Below are 25,102 nucleotides of genomic sequence, written 5' to 3'. Positions count from 1 at the left end.
ACTATTCCATATCGCTTTGCAATTATAAACTAAAAAACATTTCGTTAAAATTCCATTAGCTCGTATCTATCGTGTATCTCCATGTACTATCTCCGAGATGGATTTCTTCGAGAGTTTTTATATGTATCTATGAACGTGACCAATATTTTGGGACTGACTGCCATCACTCCGTGTACTGTGTACTGTGTGTGAACGAACGTGAGAATATTGGAAAAATTTTGACTGAAATTCGATCACATCAGGGTTTTGAGATTTGTTTTTACTCCGAAACTGAAGAAACTTTGGCCTGGAACTCTCTTGAATGTGTATGTGTATGAGCAAGGTATTTGTTGCGAGGTCTGATATTGGAGCCGCGCTTGTGCTGCTTACAGGGTCTGCACGAATGTGAACACCTCCGGACTCGAGTTGGCCACACTGTTGAATTGCTGTGGATACTCGATGCGGATTTCCTTCATGAAACTAACAGCATTGGCGTTGGTGTCATTATCTCGAAACTCCTGCTTTAACAGCACATGCAAGATGATGCCCAGCATCTGCTCGATGTAAGGGAGAATACTCTCACGTGTATTCATGTACAACACGCGGAAGGCCTTCAGCACCACGTCATTTTCTTCAATGTCCTCGCGGAGGGGCAGACTGGACATGAATACGGGCAACACATGACCCAGGGGCACCATATTGTGATTGGTTATGATCAGGCGTGACACAGCCCCGCAGATATTGTCCATGGCAGGGGCATTCTGCTCCTGGGCGATCGCATCGGAGAGTGCCTGCAAAATCACTCCAAACGAGTCAAAGGACATCTCTTCGGCGTGATAGACCAGTTCACCCAGGCCGAAGTAGCTGTTCTGGCGCGCCTTGGCGTACGAGTCGGTGGTGCCCTCTAGAAGCACGGGACAGAGCGAATCGAAATAGGTGACCACACAGAGTCCCAACGATTGGAAGCATTCGGCCAGGACGCCATAGATAAATGAACGCTGGTCTGGATCATCGTTCGTCTTGGCCTTTGCCAGTTTGGTCAAGAAGAAATTGTACAGTCGTCCAAAGTACAGCGAGTATGTCTCCGGTTGGAGGGCGTGGCCAATCATGGCCACCAGATTGCCACCACTTTCGATGAGTGCCTCATCGTACTCGCTTTCATCGGCCTCCTCCTCATCACCAACGCCACAAGGCTCATTGAACTGGCAGGCCGTATTATTGATCAGCACATCTTTGATGCAGGCAACAACCGACTCAGCAAGATCAGGGGTGGGCAAGGCCAGCGTCTTCACGGTATTGAAGAGCTCGCCAAGCTCATCGAGTATTTGACGGACGACGGCCTGTTCCTCGTCGTTCTTAACGAGGTAAATAAACTTTGGAATGAGAATCGAGCATGCGCGCTTTACTCCGTCTCCGTCGTTCATCTTGTGCAGGCAAATTACAAAAGCGCAGAGGGCCTCGATGGCTGCCTTGCGGATGACATCCTGGCAATGATCTATGGTTTTGTACACCTCCTCGAACACCACTGTGAGGTAGGGGAAAAAGGCGTTGCTCGAATTTACTGCGAACTCCTTGAGCGTCAGTATGGCCTCCTCCTTCTCATAGACGTAGTCATTCTCCACCTGATATTCCCCTATATCGTCGTCATCATCGTCCTCATCGTCGGTACTGCCCAGATCGATTTCAGTTAAGAGGCCGCCCGTCGGCGAGTCTTCTCGTAGCTTTACCAAAGCATCTTCCGTCGACACCACCGTCTGAATCATGCGTTCGATAACCTTAGGGAAGAACGTGTTCATATCGTTTGTGACAACAACGGACAGTCCACCAATTAAGGCGTAGATGGCACGCCTCAGGTCTGGATCGTCTGGTCCCAGCTCCAGCATATTCATGCAATAATTCATCGTGTCTTGGGCGAAATGAATAAAGTTCTCTTTACCAACGGTTCGGGTAATAGAAGCCAGTGTATCGATGGCCTGAATGCGTAGCTCATTGAGCGACTCGTCGCACTCCTTCACCAGATAAATCTTCAGTATCTCCACAATCTGACTGAAGTATGGGACCAAATTCGACTTCGATGCGGCGGCAACCGACGAGATGGTCGACAGGGCCAGCTGTCGAATGTGAATAGAGTTCTGCTGATCCATGCACTCGAACAAACGATCCATCAGCACCGGCAGATGTGGCACAATCTCTTCCTCGAGGTTCTCGCAGAAAACCTCCAGGGCATAGAACATGCGATCCATGTGTGTGGGTTCCGGCTGGCCCATCTTCAGCTCCACAACCAGTTGGTGGAGAAACTCAAAGAGCACGGGCAGAATCTGTGGGGCGAACTTTGCTATCTCGGGCTGCATAAACTCGGAGAACTGGCCCAATGCAAAGAAGGCCGAATTGCGCACGGCTGGATCCTGATCGATGATGCCGCTCTTCATTATGTTTAGCATTAATTCCAAGTATTTCTTTTTGATGGCCTCCGAGCAACCCTCGGAGATGACGGCCATGGCCATGAAGGCGGCGCGACGGCGCAGAGGGTCCGGACTCTGGAGAGCTGGCTCGAGAATCTGCAGAAGTGGTGGAATCAGCTTTTGTGGCGACAACTGGAGAGCCATCACATCGAGTGTTTGTGTAGCCGTGGACACGGGCGTGTTGCTAGTACTCGAGAAATAGTCGTCCTCATCATCGTTGCCGAGTTCACTGCACATCATCTCGAATACGGTGACTAGGATGAGGTCCAGGAGTTTCTGCTTGACGATTGCCTTCTTCTTGACGCGGACGATGCGACCGACAAAGGTCACCACCACAACACGGATTTGGTCATCTATCTGCTTGTTGCTCAGCGTCGCCAGACAGAAATCAACCAACATCTTTATGTAATTATTCAGCAGTTTCGGCACGTACTCTGCAACGGAATCCATGATCTCAAAGGCGGTAGTGAATTCTGTCAGGACTCCCTTTTGGACAAAGGCCTGGAGAGCAGCGAGCATCAGCGGGACGACTTTGGAAACCGTCTGCTCTGCCTCTGTGTGGCCGACAATAAATGGCATCAGGGAACACATTCCCTGCATCATATTGGCTATAGTGAGCGTGGCCATATCTCCATTGCTCTGGGCGGCTATCAGCACACTCGAAAAGAGTTGACAGATCTCAGACATTTGGCTGATCAACTGATCTGGGGCGCTGTCGGTCAGACTGGCGAATATGGATGATCCCAGCTCACTCTCTTTGGGATCGTCCATGTTGCAGCGTTCGAAAATAAAGCTCAGCAATTCGGCCAACCACGAGTCCTTTTTGTCTGCCTCATGACGCACTAATGTCCCAATAAGCAGGGCTATGGCATTCTTTACGCTCTTTTCCTTCTCCCTTATCAATGCCTGGAGCATGCAAGCCTTAATGCCTGCCTGATGTTCGGGCGGCACCATCTGCCAGTGGCGCAGCTTTGCAAGGCGCTTGTTCATCAGGACAACTGCAAACTGGCGGACTTGCGTCTCGCGGGTCGACACCAGCATCTGGCAGAGCACCGGCAGTACCTCTGGGTTTTCGAACGCCTCTCTCAAAGCGGCGGTGCAGTCGTGTATGCGTTTGGTATCTGTGCACAGCAGACCGGCAATTATTTCATCCAGTTCCGCCTCCATTGTTGATCTCTTTGTGATTTGTTTCTACTTCTAACCTTGTAACACACAATAAAATTCAAGAACTATTAGAGCACACGCCTACTTATGCCGAATAATAATTCAAAAGAAAAAGGACATACATATGTATGTCATAGATGACAGACATATGTAGATGTATTAAAGCTGCTTGTCGTTTTGATTAATACATACATACATACAATTTATATATTTTGTGGTTTGAGATGCTTTCCTTCCATGCGCTTTGAGTTTGTGCACAATTGTATAATAGCCCCTTCACGGGTATAAATATCCAAACCATTTTCAATATTTAATTTGATTCCCTCTGAATAGTTGTAGTGTTCATTTAGAAAACAAAGAATATTACAATTGGTAAATTTTTACATGTATTATTCACGAGTTTTTGATTTTCTTTTTCATAAAATAGTTGCAACACAAAAAATTCTCCCGATACATCTTCTGTAAATTATCATAAACTAAAAATTCTTTGTGGAACGGTCCATTCTTTATTTGCTTTTGTATCCGTCTTTGCTGGAATACACACAGCTGCTTATTAATGCCTTTGATGTGTCGATGTATTAAAGTTAACAATTGTTTTAATTATGCTGGCAGCTGTAGTTTCTTGCCCTTAAGAACTTTGGTAATGTATAAGTAGAAGAAATCGCAGTATAGAATGGTTTGAACAATTCCCGCGAAGATCGCAATAAGATCATAGTGCGATTCTACCATGTAGCGATAAACCCAATTAAGCAAATATAGCGCGCGGTATGATCCAAGAGCAAAGAGGTAATGGCTAGTTATAGATTCTGCCTCTCCAGTTTTGCTTACCAAAAAAAGTTGTGGTAAAATGGCAACAGATTCCAAATAAATTGAAAATGTCCAAAGCACTTCCATTACTGAGAATTCGTGATTAATGACGAAGGAAAGCAAGGCGCAAGGTATAAGAAGGAACTCGATGCGGAACGAATCATGGTTGTGATCATAAGTTGCCTTAAACTTTACGTACATCAAATAGACCGTTGCACCAGAAGTGGCCAAAAACAGCACCTTCATAACAGAGTTATAGAGGCTTACATATGTGGTGAAGAGATCGAGGTAGCGTGTTAAGTAAACTACAGCGAACAATATTTGCGATTTTCCAGATATCCCAGCACACGATCGAGTTTTCCATATTTTTAGCAGAAGTATTATGATGGCAAAAACATGAGATAGATCTCCAGCAAACCGAAAAATATTCATCCTAAATGATGGGTCAAATTATGAATTTCTGGCGATTTTTCCTTGTTCCTGGTTGAAGTATCAGAGAGCACGCACCTTTTAATAAATTTAGAGAATATACACTTTAATAAAGCATTGGAATTTAGAATGCTTTTTTTTAATTACTGCATACGTTACCCGTTTTTATTTTTCACGTATATTGCCAACGAGTTAGAACTTCAGGGCATCGGCGCTTCCTCCCCAAACTTCTGAGTAGAATGTCAGCAAAAAAGAGAATAACGGAGAGAGACCAAATGACGTGGCCGTATGAACATTGAGTCGCAGACTTGAAGTTCATTATTTGTTTACTATGTTTGTAGGGCTGCAACTTTTTATGCATTTTGGAAGTAGTCGATAACAATTAACTACATCTAAAGACTGAACTAAGAATATACCATTTCAGTTATCTGCGCATATCGGGAAGCAGCTGTTCATACAGCACAAAACGAGAATAACATAAAGTTATCCAAGAATTACAGAGCACTACCTTTTATTAATATTTCGATTAAATTTTATGTTATTTAGTTAAATTTCACCATGATTTGGTTGCGTTATTGCGTTCTTGCGTTTAGGTAACAAGGTCTTACTATTTTTTTTAAGTAGAAGGAGACTAGTGCCATTTCGTAGGTAAAGTGGGAGTATCTGTATTCCGATATCGATAGCAGATATATGACAGTGTAACTCGGCTATTATATTGAGAACATGGTTAAAGCGTTTACGCACCAGCGAACTTTTTAAAAATATTTTTAATTTGCTTTATATATCGACTTCATTAAAGGTATATCGAAAAATTAGACCAAAAAATGTAGCCAGCTATCAGTCACAAACTGAGGCACTGCTTGTGACAAATTTTCCCACACACACAGCCAGCAACACTTTTCTGTCGCACAGCTGCTCCCTTAAGTGGAAAATCAAGCATATTTCTCTCATTTTTTCAATGGATGGTGGCCAGTGTGAATAGGGTAATATGGGGACCCCTCTGGTCATGTAAGGAAAGAAATAGCAAGGAACATTTTAAGAATAACGCAGTATGCATTACGTTCTGCGCTATGGTCGTAAGGTCGTATTCCACTACTCTAAGTGCCTGTTAAGTATGAAAAAACAAATCCAACTATAAATTTGTGTTAGTTTGATGCAGTGGTCGCCACGCATATATTCACATGTTTGTAGTACGTTTGCATGCGTAAACAGTAGGCAACCCAAGGCAAATCCCAAGCAAGGGTTTTCAAAGCATGCCGATATTGATAGAAGTGGAAAACGACCATAAGATATGTGGATAAACTACTCGATTTATTTGTTAATTGAACTCGTGAGCGATAGCAATCGTTTGGAATAATCGAATAGAATAAGATTAATTTTTCTTCAATCTAACCCCGTGTTGGCTTGCCTGATAGAAATACAAATTATTTTATTTTCGTTTAAAATAAATCTCTTAAAATGGTAAGACGATGGCCGCCAATGGATTTCATTGTAGAATAGAGAAAGAGTTATTGAATTGAAATTAAATATGGATTTATTGTGTTACTTGTAGAATACAATTCGATGTTGCCGGGTGAAAAGCATTCTGTACATTGTGTACAAACATTAATACATAAAGATTATAAACGAAAACTAAAACAAAACCATCAAACAATTTTAATAAGCAGCTAAAAATATGTTTCATATATCAGAAAATGATTGGAATTATTATTTCCGTTGCATACATACATTTGTATGTACTATCGAAAACCGACGCTATTTGCGAGTACAATGTGTTGTCTGGTACTCAAAGGCTACATCGCGTAGATATTATTGATCAATATCTTTAGTCCAGTCGGTGTCTATATCACACTGAAAGAAAAGACAATCTGTTGCTTCCACAATTTAAAAAATACGAGAAAACCGCATCGCTTTCAGAAAGATTATATTGTATATTTAATATGGCCAGAAGGAAGAAAACAGTTTCCCGCGGCAGACCTTCGCCACGCTTTACCTGTCTATATGTCCGCCAGTTTTCAATATATACATTAAAGGGTTACATATAAGAAAAGATGAGGTAAATGCGACGCGAATGTGGGGTAAATCGTTATCCTAAGATCCAAAAACAGGTTCGATTTGCCATCTTAGCTTTCGTACCACCATGTGCTATTTAATTGTTTCTACATTAATTCTAATAATTGTCGTAGGACTATTTAAACATATATAAATTCATTTGTTAACCTAATATTATTTTACTTACAGACTATTGGGAAGAATAACAAAATGATTCAGCATCTGAACTACCGGGTGCGAATCGTTCTGCAAGACTCACGTACATTCATCGGAACTTTCAAAGCATTTGATAAGCACATGAACTTAATATTGGGCGACTGCGAAGAGTTTCGCAAGATAAGATCTAAGAATTCGAAAGTGCCCGAACGAGAGGAAAAACGTGTCCTAGGCTTTGTTTTGCTGCGTGGTGAAAACATAGTTTCTCTTACAGTGGAAGGACCTCCACCTCCAGAGGAAGGACTTCCCCGAGTACCAATACCAGGAGCTGCATCAGGGCCAGGCATTGGTCGTATAGCCGGCAGAGGCGTACCCTTGAACATGTCAGCTGTACCAGCAGGATTACAAGGTCCAGTGAGAGGCATAGGCGGGCCAGCTCAACAACATATGGCTCCGATGGGCAGGGGCGTGCCTCGAGCTCCCATGATGGGAGCACCCCCACCAGGATTAATTCCTGGTGGTATTCCTTCATTACCTGGGAATCTTGGACGTGGAGCTCCACCACCAATGAGAGGCCCCCCTCCTAGTATAATGCGTGGAGCACCTCCTGCGGGTAGAGGTGGCTTTTAAAATTAATATATCCGAATGATCAATAAAAATTCTATAAAGAATTTTACAAATACCTGATATTACGTAGCTACATTTAATATATTTAACTGCAGGGTTAACAAATAACTAAGTCAAATTTGAAATTTTGAACGAAGTACTTGTATTTTTTTTTTAAACTGCGCCGGGGAGTTCACTCGCTTCGCTACCTCGAGCCGATATGAGCTAACTAAAATAAATATCGTTGGTCCTTGAAAACACTTTCATCAGATCAGGGACAATTTTCCGAACACAAAAATCCGTCGCATGCCCAGATTGACCCATAAATAGCGGAGAAAATTAGTATTTTTTATCCTTGATATCCTTGGTCCTTGATAAGGACTTAATCAGATCAGGGACAATTTTCTGAACACAAGTAGCCGTCGCACGCCCAGATCGGCACATAAATAGCGGAGAAAACTGAATGTTTTTGATTGGGAAAAATTTCCTGGATCCTTGATAGGAACTCCTTCAAATCAAGGATGTTATTCCGGACACATGAAGCCGTCGCACGTCTCGATCGGGCTCCAAATAAAGGAGAAAACAAGATATATCTTGGGAAATTATCCTTGATCCTTGGTCCTTGATAAGGACTTCATCAGATCAGGGACGTTTTTCCGAACACAGGAAGCGGTCGGACGCCCAGATAGACCCATAAATAGCGGAGAAAATTAGTATTTTTTGATCCTTGATATCCTTGATCCTTGAAAAGGACTTTATAAAATCAGGGACATTTTTCCGATCACAGGAAGCCGTCGCACGTCCCGATCGGCCCACAAATAAGGAAGAAAAAAAAATTGGCTTGTAATTTGTTGTTTTTGAAAATGTAGTTCACGAAATCCTCGACAGGGGCGCCACCGTACAAAAAATAAAACTCACGTCAAATGGCCAAAAACTGGATGGGACACCAGGCCAACAGAAATCAGCAGCAAGCAACTGTGGCGATTTCGAAAAAAATGGTGCATACTTTTGGGGGACCAACAATTTTTAAAAATTCAGCGACCTTCTGCTGATTTCTGTTGGCCTGGTGTCCCATCCAGATTTTGACCATTTGACGCGAGTTTTTGTTTTTTTTTTCCAAAGCCAGTTACAAGCCAGTTTGGTTTTCTCCGCTATTTATGGGACGATCTGGGCGTGCGACGGCTTCCTGTGATCGGAAAAATGTCCCTGATTTTATGGCGTCCTTATCAAGGATCAAGGATATCAAGGATCAAAAAATACTAATTTTCTCCGCTATTTATGGGTCTATCTGGGCGTCCGACCGCTTCCTGTGTTCGGAAAAACGTCCCTGATCTGAGGAAGTCCTTATCAAGCACCAAGGATCAAGGATAATTTCCCAAGACATATATATCTTGTTTTCTCCTTTATTTGGCGCCCGATCGAGACGTGCGACGGCTTCCTGTGTCCGGAATAACATCCTTGATTTGAAGGAGTTCCTATCAAGGATCAAGGACATTTTTCTCAATCAAAAATATTCAGTTTTCTCCGCTATTTGAGAACCGATCTGGGCGTGCAACGCCTTTTTGTAATCGAGGTGGTTTCCCCGATAAGGGAAACAGCAAGAATGATTTTTCAATATAATTTTTTCATCATAACTTAGTATAAATAAATAATCAAGGGAACAACATTTGTATCTACTATCTAAATATATGGATATATTCATATCCTTAAACCTAACAACAACGATATCTCTTAGTTCCAACAGTCAAAGTCCTTGTTATCGATGGGCACGTCGAAGGATGGGGGCCCCTTGCAAGGGGCTGCGATAGTTTGATAGGACTCCATCTGGCGGGGAGAAATCGGATATGACTCGGTCTACGGCAAAGCGTAGGGTGAACAGGTCCTCTGTGAAGGAAGATTTCTATTAAAATATATAAACAAATATATACTGATTTACTTACGATCACTGGTACCTGCTGCAGCGAACGGGGCGACACAGCCACATCATGGCTGCCACAGTCCAGCCAGGAGCACATCCTCTGGAACTAACGAGAGGACAAGGGGCTACGTCGGAATCATCCGCTGAGCAGGTAGCGACGGCCAGGCCAAAGACCACAGCTCGCGCGACATAAATCATGTCCCGAGGGACGGACGTCACCGTGGCCAATTTACGGAATCCTCGGCAATCCCCATCTCCAGCAGCCATTCTCTGTTGCGGGGCACCCTTTCTCCTGTGCCGGCATCACCTGTGCGCCCATCATATTTAAGAAAGCAAAAATCAGCAGCAGAGATTCCTTGGAAGTATACAGGAAAGTTTGCACTTTTAACAGCCATATATCAAAAGAAAGTGGATCGATGTTAAGTTATTAATTAACCTTGTGATTACCTTGTTCTCGTGATTACACCGAAAGTTTCCAGTTTGGTCCTTTGGTGGCGCTGGCCCAAAAGGGATCGTTTAGGGGCAGGCTCACATACCTCAGTTCCTGTTAAGACCCTTCCCGCTTTTTTAAGGTGAAGTTCTTATAATTATATCTGCTGCTTGTCGCCTATAACTTTCGTGAAATACAGGTTAGCTAGCATGGTAGCATGAAAAATGTCCCTAAGCTATTCCATGTATATCTCACACTTTTTTGTAATTAAAATTAAAACAGAAACTTACAAATAACTAAAATTATTGTAAAAATGTATCTTGGATAAAGCGGGGGAGGTAAAAGCTACTCCGGATTTTTCTTTTGATTGCACCCAGCTGTCTCTTTCAAATGTGTTTTAAACTTTCTTTCAATAATATTTATATGATTCAATGGCAAAGTCCATTCAACCAAGTTTGACTGTGTTGTGGGATCAGACGACTCTGAATATTCTGATATTTCAATACCTAAAATATTACAAACCCTCGATAGTATTTCATCAACATAACTTGAGATAACTAAGTGTGCCTTAGAGTCCTGAAATGAAAATTTATATATATTGAATTGAATTTATATAAGAATGTGTATATGTCTTACATGTTTTGTTGGTTGTAAATTACATATAACAAGTTTACCACCGCCTTTAATATTTTTTAAGGGTAAGTTCCCACTTGGTACAATTTGTAGGGTTGTTCCCAGAGTTATATTCAAGTCAGCCATTCTATTATATATAAGAAAACCTTGTTAGATTCGGACGCCAAAACTGCTAGTATCTATTATATGGTATATATTATATACTATACGTTCGTATAGTAATGAAATGTCAATTTAATAAAATTATAGGTACGTATGTATATATTAGGGCCCTGCATGAATCCACAGTATTTTTAAAATCACAGTTGTACTCATGCTGATACTTAAGTTTTACAGAGCTACAAAGATTCTGCATTTTTGGTTTAATCGTATTTCTCGTAAACCAAGGTTGCGATTTGGAGACCATTGGAGTTATTTTGAATCGAATATGGGACAGTTCCGCAGAATTAAAACTAAGTGTGAATCCTTGTCAAAAAAATACCATATGGCCAAACAAGAGCATGGGCTCATTAAAAAGTGCTGAATGCAAAGTGGGGCAACATTTAAGTCCGGCACTGTATGTATGTTGAGTTTTGGTTGGAATACCTCTAGTTGAAGAACGTACAAACTAAGATTTTTTTCTGTATTGATAAAGACGGACAGCCAGACGGGATTCGCTATATCTAAACGGTTTGTATAATTAATTTTGCCTTGACAATTACTGTCCAAATTAGATATTTTTAAATTATGTAAAAATATAAACAAACGTACGTAGAATGCATGACAGCCATATCGAGATCTCTCTGCGGTAAATCGTGCTCCCAGTCAAGCACGTTATCATGCAAATAACCAGTTCGGCATGCCCGGCCTACTTTACTGACTGTAGATCGACAGCGGATTCCCAGTGCTTTTTGACCAACTGATTTGACAGATGTCGAACGAACAAACTGACGTCTACAAGTAGCGCATTGTTCAATAAATATGTTTCCGTGCAACTCTGATAAGTATCTGCGTTTAAGTCCGGATCTTAAGTGCAACCCGTCTATATTTTGAGAGACAATATACTGCACGTATCCGGCTTCTACTAATGCTCGTAGGGCCATATGTGTCTTAGTCGGCGTTGCCTTATCAAAAGAAGTGTTCAATTTTGGGATTTCGCCTTTTTTTTCCAATGTCCACACGCCTTTCGGGCCTCTTCGTTAAGATATGCAAATAAAAAATAAATGTATATTTATGTACCCGTCATAAACCATATCAAAATGTATATCGCATACCTGAAATCGGGAATGCCGGCTGATGTACTTATCCCAGCGCCAGTATGAAATACAACGTGTCTGGCATCCTTGATTAAATTGGCTAACTCAGTGCATTTTTTACTGACAGTATCATCGCTGTCAAAACACTTAGCCGGTAAATGAATTTTTTAATACGAATCCAAAGCGCATCAATATAAATATTTACCTCTGGGATGCCTAGGATTCCCTTGTTTTCATAAGGTGAAAGGCTGTCAGCGTAATTGGAACTCATTGTATTAAACTCCCTTTCATTTCCTTAGGGTTTGTGCTACTATTCGATAGAATTAATATTAATTGATGATAAGTTTTGAACTGCAGGAGATTAATGAGAGATTCACTATTGATGGGATATTTTCACGGGCAATATTATTAGGTTTCGATACTTTTTACGTCAAATATCGAGTCTTATATATCGAACATTATTATAACCACTAATAGCCAGTGCACACTGAGAGGGGAAACGGTGGGATTTTTCGCCAAATGTGAAACGGATTCAAGCTGGCACCATCCAACATCCATCAACTACTATCCGTCACAAAGCAGCTTATGAGCATAAAATTACAAAGTTTTGTTCTGAATTGTAAAATTTTCACAATTGTAACTTAGTAAATTGGCTTTTTATTGGCTATAAGAAAACACTCCATGTATGTACAATAAACGTTACTCTTTGGACACCCTTAAAAATTGCTGTACATACAGCTGTAAATATAGCTGTATTTGGAAGTTGTTTTGACCTTGGTTGTCACTGTATCTTTCCTGGTGCTCATCGTCTAATTACTGCTGCTTCTTCTGGACTTTAAGCATTTTCCTAACAATCTCCAGTATATTTTACAGCTTAATCCGCTTTGGTGCGGCATGGTTTCAAAAATAATACTAGAGCTGCATTTGGATGTGTCCCGATCGACATTAAAGGAACTATTTCGGGACCGCAGTAAATCCGCAGTACTATCATTCCAAATGATTATGGAAAGCTTTTCCATCTATGCAGTCCATTTTGACTTGCGTGGGTTGTGTGTTTATTTAAGGCTGCAAAAAACTAATCATGAAAAAGCAAATACATACACACTTATTACTTCTTACCACCAATTTCTGGTGTCTCCATTTTGTATTGAGTCAATTGTATGTTTTTCTTGTTCTAGTCTGTAACGATTTTATATATGTTTAGTCGCGAACTTTATGTTTTTTGCCATTCTTTGTTTTTTAGAGTTGCATCCAGAGAGAAGGAGGAATGACTGGGAAATTTTTGGAACTGCAAAACCTAAGCACCATCCCCGAAATAAATGTTGGATGGTAGCCAGTGTGAATAGCCTATTAACAAATGGCAACCGTTATTTTCGAGCTCTGTTCGTATACAATATAGTATGGTTAGTGGCTCTAGCGAAATATAGAAATGTTCTGCCTGTCACTGGCGAGCTGGCAGAACCCTAAAATAATTTTATAATAAAGACAAATTGAATCGTATTAACACAGTAGAGCACAGACCAATTTGATGGAGTTTTTTTTTTTTTGTTCACACTGCCACTAGCGAAGCTCATAGAATTTCCGAAAAAAAAGGTTCCGTGTTCAATGTTTCCCCGTTCTATAATCTAGAATACATTTTAATTCGTTTATTACACTATCGAAACAACATCAATCAATCAAAATCTCATCACCTACAAAAACATCGATATAATTGATATTTTCTTGAATATCATCACTAGTGTGAAGTTGGTTGTATAAATGGCTTCAACATCGAGGTATTATTGAATATTTTTGGCACAATTAATTCTATATATGTGGTTTTTTATATTTTTAGACTTGACAACAATAAAGTGTGCTGTTATGCACATCCAGAATCTCCGTTGATTGAAGATTATCGGGCTGGTGATATGATATGTTCGGAGTGTGGTCTGGTTGTTGGAGACCGCGTAATTGATGTTGGATCAGAATGGCGAACATTCAGCAATGAGAAAAGTGGCGTGGACCCCAGTCGTGTTGGCGGTCCAGAGAATCCCCTTCTTAGTGGTGGAGATTTATCTACAATAATTGGGCCAGGAACGGGCTCTGCATCATTCGATGCCTTTGGTGCTCCAAAATATCAAAACAGACGCACTATGAGCAGCTCAGACCGCTCTCTTATATCAGCTTTCAAAGAAATTTCATCAATGGCCGATCGAATTAACTTACCAAAAACTATTGTGGATCGTGCAAATAACCTATTTAAACAGGTATGTTTTGATATAGCTAGTGAAATCCGATCCCACGACTTATTTCGTTTAGGTTCACGATGGAAAAAATCTTAAAGGTCGGTCAAACGATGCGAAGGCATCTGCATGTCTTTATATTGCTTGTCGACAAGAAGGAGTTCCACGTACATTCAAAGAAATATGCGCCGTTAGCAAGATTAGCAAAAAAGAAATCGGAAGATGCTTTAAACTAACACTGAAAGCTCTCGAAACTAGTGTGGATTTGATAACAACTGCCGACTTTATGTGTCGCTTTTGTGCAAATTTGGGTAAGTATTCAGTGGAAAATACAAGTCTATTTACTAAAGCATTGATATTATATCGTTCTAATCGACCATAATTTTCTATACATTTTCCATTGACAGATCTGCCGAATATGGTTCAACGCGCTGCTACACACATTGCGAAAAAAGCTGTCGAAATGGACATTGTTCCAGGCCGATCTCCAATATCTGTGGCTGCAGCCGCAATTTATATGGCATCGCAGGCGTCAGAGCATAAGCGTAGTCAGAAGGAAATCGGTGACATAGCTGGCGTTGCTGATGTCACCATAAGACAATCGTACAAATTAATGTACCCTCACGCTGCAAAGCTTTTTCCTGAAGATTTTAAGTTTACCACACCCATTGATCAGTTACCACAAATGTAAATTGGTTAGTTATCGATGCTCAATAACAATGCTAACGCTAAGTTGTAATATAATCAAAAAGGCACGATTTTATTAAATAAAGCTAGTATTATTTTGTATACAAATCTGACTGTTCCTTTTGTTTATCGGACTTTGCATTTTAGCTAATATTAGAGTGAGCTTTACATTTGCCTTGATCACGAGGGGACAAAAATATTAAGTGTGTCAAGAATCAGCCGGTCTAAGAAAATCAGCTTACAAACAGTTTACTGCTTCATAAGAAATAAGTATACATATGTAGATATGGGAAGAAATATATATTTTAAACTAGAAATCAGTAAGAAAAGTATCTTAGGGACGTTGACGTTTTACCAGCCTATGGCAGCTATATATGTATATGGGCCAAATCTTACTTATCAGTCCCACTCCAACAAAAAGGACTACGGAAAATTTCGTTAAGAAAGGTTACGTTCGCAAAGAAACAGACGGACATAGTTATATCGACTCGGGTCATCTTAAATATCTCAAAATTGCATGTATATATGCCTATTTGATGCGTTTGGAGATGCTTTCACCTGTGCGTTAAAACATCAAACTAAATTTACAATAACTTCTCCAAGGGTCTGCTGACTACATTTAATTGAATAACAAAAATACAATAGAGTTTATCGTAAAAAAAAAACATTCAAAGTACTTCTAGACTACTGCATGGTAGTCTCATATTGATCTAAAAGTTTATCCACTTTATAAATCGTAAAAAAAAAACATTCAAAGTACTTCTAGACTACTGACTGCATGGTAGTCTCATATTGATCTAAAAGTTTATCCACTTTATAAATTACCCTTTTTATGGATTTTATCATTCTACCCTTTCTTTAATATATTCTATTAAACTTTGTCTGTCATATACAAATTTACAGTCAGGATATCTTACAAGACGGCGTTCACTTCTTTCCACTGTGGTGTAGTTTGACACAACTATTCAATGCGGAAAGTCATGAAGTTTCATTGAGGCCAAAGATTTCTCCCATTTTTAAGACATTTCCTCAAGTTATTCTCGCTCGCCGGTCAAAATTGTAAATATATGGGTATATCCTGCGGCATTTGATTTGAGACCAAAAGACGGGCTACCCTCTACCGGCAGTAGACTGTTCCGCCAAACATCAAAAAATTATTTCTTTTCCAATGTAACTTAATTTTTAAAGGAAACTATGAGATAACTCTTGTCTTGAGCAACGTGCCATACTGATCACGGATATGACTATAATTTCCTAAAACCCTTTCCAAAAGTAAAGAAATAAAAGGCGACCCTCTTTCAATCAACCATCACAGATTTAATATAAGACCTATTTGTACGCCTTTAGCACTTTATTTCTTCTGTCGATATCTTGCGAACATAACTTTAAATACGTTCATATTTTATAACAATTTTAACAAACACACATTTTTATAACATAAGCATTTAAGCAATGTGTTGAGACCAAGTTCCACATTTTGTATTCATTACAACAGACATACAGTACATAAATGGGTGGACTATAATAATATGTGAACATAAATATACTTTTTATTTCTTAATTGTTCAATTTTTCGTAGTGGTAAAAAAAAGTTTGCGGTACAACTTGGTATAATGAATTGTAGAAAACAAAAAATCTCTATGAAAACCCCAATGAAACAGACTTCGCCACATATATTTTCTTTATATCACGGTAGATCGTGGCACTGTAGTATATATGTAGCTTCAATGGGAATGAACGACCGCAAAACAAGTCCCCTGATAATAGCCTACCAGCGTTCTTTCTCAAATCACGGAATAATAATAGAACTTTTTTTAAGCCAACATAATTTGATCGGTGAACCTCTTATTGGGAAATTAACACACCTTAGCCATATTTGAGACATCAAGAACGAAAATCATGGTCTTATTGAGTCATATAAACAGAAATGTGAAAGGTACTTGGGGTATTTTCATAGAAAAAACGTATTCTCATCACTCTATTTCCGATCTTCTGTAGAGGAGCAACATGAAATAGTAATTTTATTTGGACCAAGGCCTTGTGAGTTATTTGAATGCAGGTTTCATTAATTTATATTTTAAGCAAAGGGTTTTCTTACGACTTAATTTTTGGTCGATCGTTCTTATTACAGTTTTAATAATAATATAAGTAGTTGGTAAGAATATAATTTGTGGGGTCGTAGATGCTTTTTACTTTGCTTTCCAAACATAAATTAGTCATGGCTAGAACTTTTAAAGAAAAACCGTTTGTTTTCAAGCTTAAAATAAAGTAAAATTTAATGAATGCTAATATTAATAATAGTGTGTATCCGCCAATCTGGGTACATGCAATGCTAATGGTCGAATACCACTACACTTGAAGTTAAAGCAGTCAGCCCAGATACAAAAACCACATGGCGAAAAGCGTGAAGCAAGCAGAGAAATATATACTTTAGGTTATTTTTGTAGTCAATCTGGTGGCAGCGCGGCATCAGATAAAATATAAATGCTTACTCTGAAATAACAAATTGGCCAATCCAACCTAACAACACTAATGTATCGTCGTCAGTTTTTCAGAGTAGATTAGTCCTGAAGTGTAGTGGAATACGACCATTACTGGTATTGAAAATGAAAAATCCATCAATATGCAAATATTTTGTAAATTAATGGAATTGGCAATCAGCTAGTCAATCGAAAGAGAACATTTCTCGTCATCACTATGCCCCACACACTCAAGTGCAGGTCGATGCTCAGAGTCCCACATACCAGGTCCACATCGCTTACAAAGGCCACTTAACGTACACGGAATTTTGGGTATTTGACGGTATTGGTGTAGTAGACCACGAGCTTTTCGAAGAATCAGCTGTCCATCCATATACATGGCCAGGGAGCTGAAGTGCAATAGCATTTCGTCCGCGCGTAATCCTTGAGCTATCACGTCATCTGCATAGACAGCTATGATGGCCAAGCAAAGAAATAGATGAAAGTAGTCAGTCAAATAGTTTGACCAACAGGCCTCCCACATACGAATTACGACAGCTTCGGTAAACTCTCGCTTGAAACAAAGCAAAAGCCATCGGTGACAAAATAAGAGCTCCATAGAATCGTTCTGATGTTCCAAATGTTCATAAAAACGCGGCAACATTAGCCTTATTAGCTCTCGCAGATAACTAAGATTATGGTCGACGTCACTGTCTGTGGGAGTGCACACAAAAAAAGCACGTTGCATTAATCCTACGAAACACCAAAATGTTTCAGACTCATTTTGCACCTCGCATAATATAGGCGCTAGTAAATCACTCATACCCTGAAAGCGAATTGAATAGTAAATGTTTGTGTGTAAATAGACTGGCACGTCTTCAAATTGAACTACGAACCTGGGAATAGGACAACCCAGCATTATAAATAGCAAAGTTGAGCAGAATGTTTTTCATAACCTCGGTATTGGGATTATCGTCACCGCAGAAAAAGGGGTTGGTGCGGTCCGTACGCACAACATCCTTTTCAACAACACACTGTACGGTTTTCCAAAAGTGTACTTGTTGCTCTGGAGACATTGAGTATAGGCGCCTTCGTGTAATTTCGTCGTACTCCTGTCGCTTAATGTCCATAAGGACTGCTCGATCTTCAAATGTCGACGAAAAGGAATAGCACTTTAATAAAAATGGCCATACCGTTTTTCGCAGGCTCTTTTCAAGGCCACCAAAAAATACACATTTGCGAAGAAGCAAATCATCTTCGATCTGTCCTTTTTCGTTTAACAATGTGCCATAGAAAAAGTTCGTAGTTATTTTCTTAACGTCGCCCTCATCGGGATGCATTTCTGATTTCTTGACTTCAGGTCGACAGACCATAAAATGCCTGTATGGCAGATCGAATTTTTCTGGGAAATTGTCCAAAGTGATGTTGTGCAGAAAACAATGCCACTGATGGAGCACCTGGGCCAAGTGATCCAAACCACCATAATGGAAATGGAGTATCTTATACTGCGATTCTCGAGACGCAATCACCAGCTGACCCGATGTGCAGTTGTTGTCATTGAAAAAGAGGCGTAGTGATCTCATTTGACTTAAATCGACGGAAAAATGACGACACTTTAGTGCGGTATTTCGGCGGGCGGCGGCCATCGTGTTTTCACTATCTGGGAACTCTAAGTTGTGCTTAAAGGCAAGTAGTTCAGGGGTCATCCACTTTGGGTTGTTGTCATCAGATGTCTGGCCAACGGAGTTCAAATGGCCCCTGGGTCCTATGAAGCAGTCACTGGTGTTGTCTTCGTCTGTCCTTATCGTTATACAGTTGAATGATTGCGAAATATTGGTGTTTTCGATCTGCGGATTCGAAATGGTTATATTCACCGAAGTTATTGGGTTATTCTTTAGGAGCGCTGTTAAATCATCTATTGATGCAGTTTGTCCGCCGAGCAGGGGCTGTAGCTCATTCTTTAGTTCTTGCATTTCCGACGCCTCATCATCTTCCTCTCGGATGACGCTTTCATTACCCGTTTGCGACACCGCTAAAAAACACTGTTTATTGGTTAAATCAGCACTCTTTCGCATGGGACTGAAACTTTCGCTGGAATCTGCCTTAGACGAAGTCGTATATTTACATAGGGAAGAGTTTGGAATCCATGTGAGAAGAAGAGTAGGTCTTTTAGCACAGTTATACTGATCAACGAATGTTTTTGTAGTGCATGTTAAATAACCTGGGTTGTGCAATATATCAAATTCATGACGTGCGATTGTTGGCGGATGAATGCATACATTGTTCTTGCAAAATAGAATTTCGTTGTCTTCGTAAGAAATATCGATTTTTTTATCAATTATTTCTTCACCGAGTATAAAGCTGGATGCTTTTTTTATTATACTTCCTATTGGCATTTTTAAATATGATTTTTGTATCTTTACATATGCCTATCTTTTTTTCAATTAAAAGGATGTTTTTACAGGATAAGATACCAAGGGGTGTTACTGGGTAAAGGGGGTTGTAACAGGTTTTTTTACGGGTTGCTAGTGATGTCCAAAAACGGTATCTTTGTTGAAAAAGGGTCACTCTATTATGCATTTTTTGGGAAAATATCTGGGGTGCTCACGTTAGATTTTAAGGATCCCTTCCGACCCAAATATATGTTATATTTAACAAATATAAATATGCAAAATATTAATGCAATTTAACGTTTTATAAGCTTAGTAAATTGGTTTTGAATTTGTCATATTTTACGCAAGCGGTAAGTGTGACCAGCTGTACATGCTCCATGGTCACACTGTTTTGTGTGTTCTATATAAATAATATTAATGAATTGTTAAATTAAATCCTAATGGGATTTTCTGATAGATTCTGAACTGGCGAAATGTCACAAAGGATAGGGCCCTACCGACACCTGGTTTACATTCATATAATAGGGCGGAAAAGCACCGACGGGCCAAATTATAAGGCACAACAGCTGATCAGAGCAAATCAAAAAAGCAGCGTCGCTGAAACGAATCGGAACAGTCCTGATCAGTGGCAAGCTAGGCTAGCCGCAGGGCTAACGTCCATTTTGGTAAGCATTACGTGTGATGTAGAGCAAACGATACGTCTACTTTCACATTTGTATTGAATACATTCTGTCTCGGAGCTCACTTGAATCTCCGTAATCCCTTCCACTCGCGCTCGCGGAGCCGCGTTGATCCTCCGGACCCATTACACTACTCAACGCGACATTTCCGCTGTGAACTAAAGACACTTTTATTTGATAGATTTGTGGCTTAAAAAATGTTTAAGCTATTTGTGCATAGGGTTTATTTTATTTTTTAAGAATTTTTTAAATCTTGAAATTGTTTAAAGGTATTTTTTTTTTTTGACATAACTTAAGTATCTGAAATCTGGTTATATTGAACTTTGCAATTCTTCAAAGCTGCCAAATGTAGCTATAGATCTGAGCGGAACACCTTATAACTTAAGGTTAACGTATAGAAAATATTAAGTTTTCAAATTAAAAATTGAAAATTATTGGTTGTATTTTTAGACAAATTTTGATATTAAAAACTTGAAAAACTTTCCCGAAATAAATGTATTCCTTTGGAGTTTGTATTTTTCTGGTATAGCTGCATTAATTGAGACACGGCTAAGATGCAGCCGTTTGACCAAACCTCTGAATGACGCATTTTGCCGTTTTCTTCCGAGTCTTAAGTTAACATTTTGGAAAAATATACCGCAAAAAATTAATCATTTTTAATTTGAAAGCTTAATATTGTAGAGACGGTAAGCTTAAGCTACGAAGTGTTCGGGTAGAATGAACAGCTGCAACCATTAACTTTTCAGAATTGAAAAGTTCATTACAAAATATATTATTAAACATTTTCAAGGCCCAAACCTATCACAAAAAGTCGCTTACAGCGTAAATGTGGTGTTGCATAGTGTAATCTCAGCCTCTACCCGAAAAAATAGAGAGCACCCAAACACCTTTTTAAAGTAACAGAAAATGTATGAAGCGGAATGTGATAATTTCATTAAAGGCGTAATGGGAGCGTTCTGAAAATATACAACCTACTTGCTTGTCATCACATTTCCAAGTGCTGAAAGCTTTCGTAGAAAACGTTTGGCTGTTCTAATAGGTACAATAGGTACAAAAAATGTGTATTTTTTTATTAAATATCAAACCTAATTTTTCTGATATGAACCACGACTGAAATTTTCTTTGTATTACAGTTTATTTACACCTGTAAGGGGAAATCTTCGGATAAACGACCAAACTGCACTCAAATAAGCCAACCCTTTCCAAAATTGCATTTGCTGGCTAGCTCAAGGTGTAGCAGAGGATCCAAAGGAATTTTACTTTTATTCAGAGGTGCGCGTCGTACCCAAATTTACAAATACAGTGTCGGAGTTGAATGTTGGCACAAATATATGAATTTTCCATAAGATTGGCTCATTTTAATAAGCGTAATTTTATTGCAATATTAAGTAAAAAAATTTAAACAAAAAAAATGTCTAAAATAAGGGTAACAAAAGTGTTGACACACTTAGGATTTATCACGTCTTAAGCACTTTTAATCTTGATTGGCACTCAAATCTGGTGGAGTAGGATAGCAATATAAGTATACCTTTGGGGGTCCAATTACCTGAAGTTTCAATCCTGACCTGTTTTGTTAAATATGGAGAGTGTTGGAACAGAAAAAAAGTCAGGGAAACTGCTGATACCTTAATAGTGTCAATAAACATATTTACTTCTATATTATTTTAAGATTGATCGACTTTGCAAATGCTGCAGATCATTGAGTAATAAAGTAATACTGTAACGCAATCGTTGAAACGTGGACAGTGGTAACTCCAGAGTTCGAAAATCTCCACTCGGGAGCTTGAAGTGCAGTACTACGGTCGTTTTATCTTGGATAGTACTAAATAATACGAAGAAATATCACCAATTTATTTGAATATCCCAAATTAATTATATTCATACCTTAAAGTCAAAGAAATGTTGATCCTCCACTTCACGTTTAACATTTTAACACGATCTAATTTGGTATCCGAGTAATTTTTACTAAGTATCTCTCGATGATGGAAAATAACTGTGCAGATATCTTCAACGCATTCTTCCGAAAACCTGTAAAGAAATTTGAATTGGATTTAATTTTTATAATTGTCGGGTTTTATTTTGTCAAAGTTCCAGGGAAATGGGCGGGGCGCGTTCACCAGCACGATGTATCATGCATCATGTATCATGTTTTTAAGTGGCTGAAACGGCCAATCTAGCTTATATTCGAATTCAATTTCAGAATTCCGAAACCCTTTTTTTATCGGCACACGAAAATTATTGGTCTTGCCTGACGCCTAGTTCTCAACCAAATTTTGTACCCTGCAATACTCCTGAAATATCATACTGAATCAAGTTTGTTGCTAAATTTTGCCACGCTCCCGGTGCACACAAATCTGAAGTCGTATGAAAATTAAAAAATCGTATTCGCAACTTTTTGCGAATACCGAATCATGGCTGATACATTTGTCTGCTCTAAGAAAAGTGCAACAAGCAGATTGCGTATAATCAGCGGATCTGTAATTTCACCCTACCAAAAACTAATTTCTTTCATTTTACTTATAATAACGGTAGAGGTTTAAGCTGGTTTCTTGTTAGTCTTAAGAGGGCCGTAAACGATGCAGTACCTTCATGGTAGCATTTTTACATACGACGTATGTATACCCGTGCTGCACAGAATATTAAAATGATTTAGATATTTTCGCTGATTCATCACGTGTGATCAAAGACTATACAATACCAAGATGTAGCATTGGGAAAAAATTCGATTTCAAGGTTTATCTTTCGCCTCTGACCTGTTACTCGGCTTGGTCTGCTCGTCAATACCTTGCTCAGCGCTGAGCCGAGCTAAAATGCAAAACAAAAAATAATTGTCTTTTGACGACGGCCATAGAGTCGACCATCAACGTGCAGAATCATGACAATGTAGCAATGTAGTTATTTTTTGTAATCTTACGACCTAAAAGTCTCGAATCTCGCTTGTGCGAGGGGAACGACTTTGTGCAGCGCCAAATGCTGTGGAGATGTTGCTAGAAATTGAAAGGACCGAAAGTACTACGTCTCTGCACCTTTGTATTTATAGAAGGATTCGAGGACCCTGATGAGCAGCACACCCGAAACCGAGTAGGTAAGCAGTGGTAACGAAAAACCCCGCCATAAAACAGCTTTTTGCTCCCTCATGCAACATCCCGCTACTTCTTCTTAGATTCTTCTCGTCATTGCCATCTTCATAATTCAATCTTCCACCGTCCTCTAATATAAAAATATACAAGGCTCTGGGTATATCCTTACATAAACTAATCGCCGACAATCCAATCTTAATAACTACCAATCAAGTACAAATAATAGCTTGTTGGCTACTTACTAACTCAGCGTAGTGAGGGATTATGTAGTTCTCTTGTGCAAAGTCTGCCCACTTCTCTATCTGATTGGCAATTGTGTATTTTGTATTATTTATACTTAATGCTAAACTTGCTGTATTCATAGCTAATTTGCAAGCCTCAGAGCATAGAACTTACAGCAATGCTACTGTTGTTCTTTGAATTAAATATTAGTATTACTATTACTTTGAAATACACAAAAATTTGCTCGACGATTACTATTATTGACTTTACTCTACTCTCTTTAACTTTACAAAAAATGTATGCTCAACAAGTAGAATCATAGTGCAGCTACACTTTGATTCAATGTGCAGAAATACATAGTTTGTTTCTACATTTGAAAACATCTACATTCATACACACATAAACATATACATATGTACATAAATACTTACAATAAACAACAAACAAATAAATTACTTTCGAATGTAAATAGAAGAATTCATACATATGTACATACATACATATGTATGTGTTTGTATACCTTAAATCAACCATTAGGCATTTTCGTAGCTCGTCAGCCTTTACCACTCCTTTTGGATAGCGCAAAAATATTTGCATCATCAAAAACACTATAGTAAAGAGCTCGCAAAAGTCTCCAGGAACTTCATGGCCGGCATTTGTCAGTTTGCTCTTTGCAAGGGACAGCACTTCGGAACATGATTTTTTTGTCTCTATATAATGCACGGAAACTTGAATTAAGACCCGCAGCATGGGTTTCGATAATTGCGGTAGGATCGAAGAATATGGTTGAACATTTCTCTGAATATTATGTCGAAACGAAAATGTCATTTTAATACAAAATATGTTTGTATATTTAAAGAAGTGTTTCTTCTTTATGTTTCAAAGATACAGTTAATGCTCATTTTATCATACTGGCAACTTGGATCAATGAAATAGGAACATAATAAAAATTTCATCTATATACGTTATAAAAATTAAATTTTAGCTGGAATTGTATTAATGCTCTGTTTTTCGCAAACTTGGGAATACAATTTTAAACGCTTTCCTTTATATTAGAACTTATGCTCTGTTTTTTGCAACATTCGCAAACGATATAGTGTTTCCTTTCCAAATTGTTTCCAGATATTTTACATGCTTGGCTGTCTGTCTTCCTTTCGACAATTAAAATATTTTGTTTATAGCCCAAGCCGAACATGGTACGGTGGAATTTTAGGCAGATGTGAAACATCTATTCCCTCTGACACCATTCACCATCCATAAGAAACAGCTGATGATAATGACACAATCAGCCAGGCTCCGTTTTTCACATTCACAAAAGTTTTCCGATTTACTTTTGAAATCACATAAATTGGGGCTCTCTTTTTCCCATTTCGCAAGATTTCTTCGTTTTCAAAACGAAAACATTTTCGTTGACGAAATGAAAAGTAAACGGCTTTTTATACAACAAAACGAACCTTAATTGCAAAAGGAAAAAAATAGATGACTTAT

The 25,102-nt window shown here is 39.1% G+C and overlaps 7 protein-coding genes across 8 annotated transcripts; 2 read left to right on the top strand and 5 right to left on the bottom strand.

The window, feature by feature from the left end:
* Positions 1-365: 365 nt before the first annotated feature.
* On the bottom strand, positions 366-3,608 carry LOC6588958 (importin-4). Its single transcript, XM_002014305.1, has one exon. It carries the CDS (start codon positions 3,606-3,608, stop codon positions 366-368), a length of 3,243 nt encoding a protein of 1,080 aa, XP_002014341.1.
* A 370-nt stretch (positions 3,609-3,978) lies between these two features.
* LOC6588959 (ER lumen protein-retaining receptor) lies at positions 3,979-5,095 on the bottom strand. The gene is made up of 2 exons (XM_002014306.2): positions 5,001-5,095; positions 3,979-4,919 (listed from the first exon to the last, which is right to left on the bottom strand). The coding sequence occupies exon 2, from the start codon at positions 4,842-4,844 to the stop codon at positions 4,206-4,208; it is 639 nt and encodes a 212-aa protein (XP_002014342.1). The 5' UTR covers positions 4,845-4,919; positions 5,001-5,095; the 3' UTR covers positions 3,979-4,205.
* A 1,159-nt stretch (positions 5,096-6,254) lies between these two features.
* Positions 6,255-7,736, top strand: LOC6588960 (small nuclear ribonucleoprotein-associated protein B). The gene is made up of 2 exons (XM_026988539.1): positions 6,255-6,302; positions 7,083-7,736. The coding sequence occupies exons 1-2, from the start codon at positions 6,300-6,302 to the stop codon at positions 7,677-7,679; spliced, it is 600 nt and encodes a 199-aa protein (XP_026844340.1). The 5' UTR covers positions 6,255-6,299; the 3' UTR covers positions 7,680-7,736.
* A 2,050-nt stretch (positions 7,737-9,786) lies between these two features.
* Positions 9,787-22,239, bottom strand: LOC113565676 (NAD-dependent protein deacetylase Sirt6). The gene is made up of 7 exons (XM_026988419.1): positions 22,197-22,239; positions 12,077-12,178; positions 11,890-12,017; positions 11,387-11,809; positions 10,640-10,763; positions 10,021-10,579; positions 9,787-9,928 (listed from the first exon to the last, which is right to left on the bottom strand). The coding sequence occupies exons 2-6, from the start codon at positions 12,140-12,142 to the stop codon at positions 10,349-10,351; spliced, it is 972 nt and encodes a 323-aa protein (XP_026844220.1). The 5' UTR covers positions 12,143-12,178; positions 22,197-22,239; the 3' UTR covers positions 9,787-9,928; positions 10,021-10,348.
* On the top strand, positions 13,617-14,888 carry LOC6588961 (transcription initiation factor IIB). Its single transcript, XM_002014308.2, has 4 exons — positions 13,617-13,646; positions 13,706-14,117; positions 14,170-14,404; positions 14,501-14,888. The coding sequence occupies exons 1-4, from the start codon at positions 13,630-13,632 to the stop codon at positions 14,782-14,784; spliced, it is 948 nt and encodes a 315-aa protein (XP_002014344.1). The 5' UTR covers positions 13,617-13,629; the 3' UTR covers positions 14,785-14,888.
* On the bottom strand, positions 16,122-19,903 carry LOC6589384 (TBC1 domain family member 16). Its single transcript, XM_002014309.2, has 2 exons — positions 18,136-19,903; positions 16,122-18,065 (listed from the first exon to the last, which is right to left on the bottom strand). The coding sequence occupies exons 1-2, from the start codon at positions 19,633-19,635 to the stop codon at positions 17,442-17,444; spliced, it is 2,124 nt and encodes a 707-aa protein (XP_002014345.1). The 5' UTR covers positions 19,636-19,903; the 3' UTR covers positions 16,122-17,441.
* On the bottom strand, positions 21,666-24,442 carry LOC6589385 (COMM domain-containing protein 5). Of its 2 annotated transcripts, XM_026988420.1 has the most exons (4): positions 24,135-24,442; positions 22,197-22,340; positions 21,965-22,134; positions 21,666-21,877 (listed from the first exon to the last, which is right to left on the bottom strand). In XM_026988420.1, the coding sequence occupies exons 1-3, from the start codon at positions 24,440-24,442 to the stop codon at positions 21,972-21,974; spliced, it is 615 nt and encodes a 204-aa protein (XP_026844221.1). In that variant the 3' UTR covers positions 21,666-21,877; positions 21,965-21,971. The 2 variants fall into 2 exon arrangements, with proteins under 2 accessions (XP_026844221.1, XP_002014346.1); XM_002014310.2 differs by having other exon boundaries at positions 21,666-22,134.
* Between the last annotated feature and the right edge of the window lie 660 nt (positions 24,443-25,102).

Source organism: Drosophila persimilis, unplaced genomic scaffold (assembly GCF_003286085.1).
Source record: "Drosophila persimilis strain 14011-0111.01,24,50 unplaced genomic scaffold, DperRS2 tig00000191-arrow-pilon, whole genome shotgun sequence".
In the NCBI taxonomy this organism is placed as follows: Eukaryota; Metazoa; Arthropoda; class Insecta; order Diptera; family Drosophilidae; genus Drosophila; species Drosophila persimilis.
The sequence above is the reverse complement of the archived record's forward strand: the minus strand, read 5'-3'. Positions and strand labels throughout refer to the sequence as shown.

What these genes read in the sequence shown, in the direction of transcription:
- LOC6588958 (XM_002014305.1), bottom strand. Translation starts at nt 3,608, where the DNA reads ATGGAGGCGGAACTGGATGAAATAATTGCCGGTCTGCTGTGCACAGAT.
- LOC6588959 (XM_002014306.2), bottom strand. Translation starts at nt 4,844, where the DNA reads ATGAATATTTTTCGGTTTGCTGGAGATCTATCTCATGTTTTTGCCATC.
- LOC113565676 (XM_026988419.1), bottom strand. Translation starts at nt 12,142, where the DNA reads ATGAGTTCCAATTACGCTGACAGCCTTTCACCTTATGAAAACAAGGGA. An exon ending in GCCGGCATTCCCGATTTCAG is followed by an intron (nt 11,810 to 11,889) that starts GTATGCGATATA and finishes ATCTTAACGAAG; the next exon opens with AGGCCCGAAAGGCGTGTGGA. An exon ending in ATTTACAACCAACAAAACAT is followed by an intron (nt 10,580 to 10,639) that starts GTAAGACATATA and finishes TTTTCATTTCAG; the next exon opens with GACTCTAAGGCACACTTAGT.
- LOC6588961 (XM_002014308.2), top strand. An exon ending in CAAATAACCTATTTAAACAG is followed by an intron (nt 14,118 to 14,169) that starts GTATGTTTTGAT and finishes TATTTCGTTTAG; the next exon opens with GTTCACGATGGAAAAAATCT. An exon ending in TCGCTTTTGTGCAAATTTGG is followed by an intron (nt 14,405 to 14,500) that starts GTAAGTATTCAG and finishes TTCCATTGACAG; the next exon opens with ATCTGCCGAATATGGTTCAA.
- LOC6589384 (XM_002014309.2), bottom strand. Translation starts at nt 19,635, where the DNA reads ATGCCAATAGGAAGTATAATAAAAAAAGCATCCAGCTTTATACTCGGT. An exon ending in CTGGGTTGTCCTATTCCCAG is followed by an intron (nt 18,066 to 18,135) that starts GTTCGTAGTTCA and finishes ATTCGCTTTCAG; the next exon opens with GGTATGAGTGATTTACTAGC.
- LOC6589385 (XM_002014310.2), bottom strand. Translation starts at nt 24,442, where the DNA reads ATGACATTTTCGTTTCGACATAATATTCAGAGAAATGTTCAACCATAT. An exon ending in TGCCTAATGGTTGATTTAAG is followed by an intron (nt 22,341 to 24,134) that starts GTATACAAACAC and finishes ATTTCTTTACAG; the next exon opens with GTTTTCGGAAGAATGCGTTG. An exon ending in AACATTTCTTTGACTTTAAG is followed by an intron (nt 22,135 to 22,196) that starts GTATGAATATAA and finishes CGTATTATTTAG; the next exon opens with TACTATCCAAGATAAAACGA.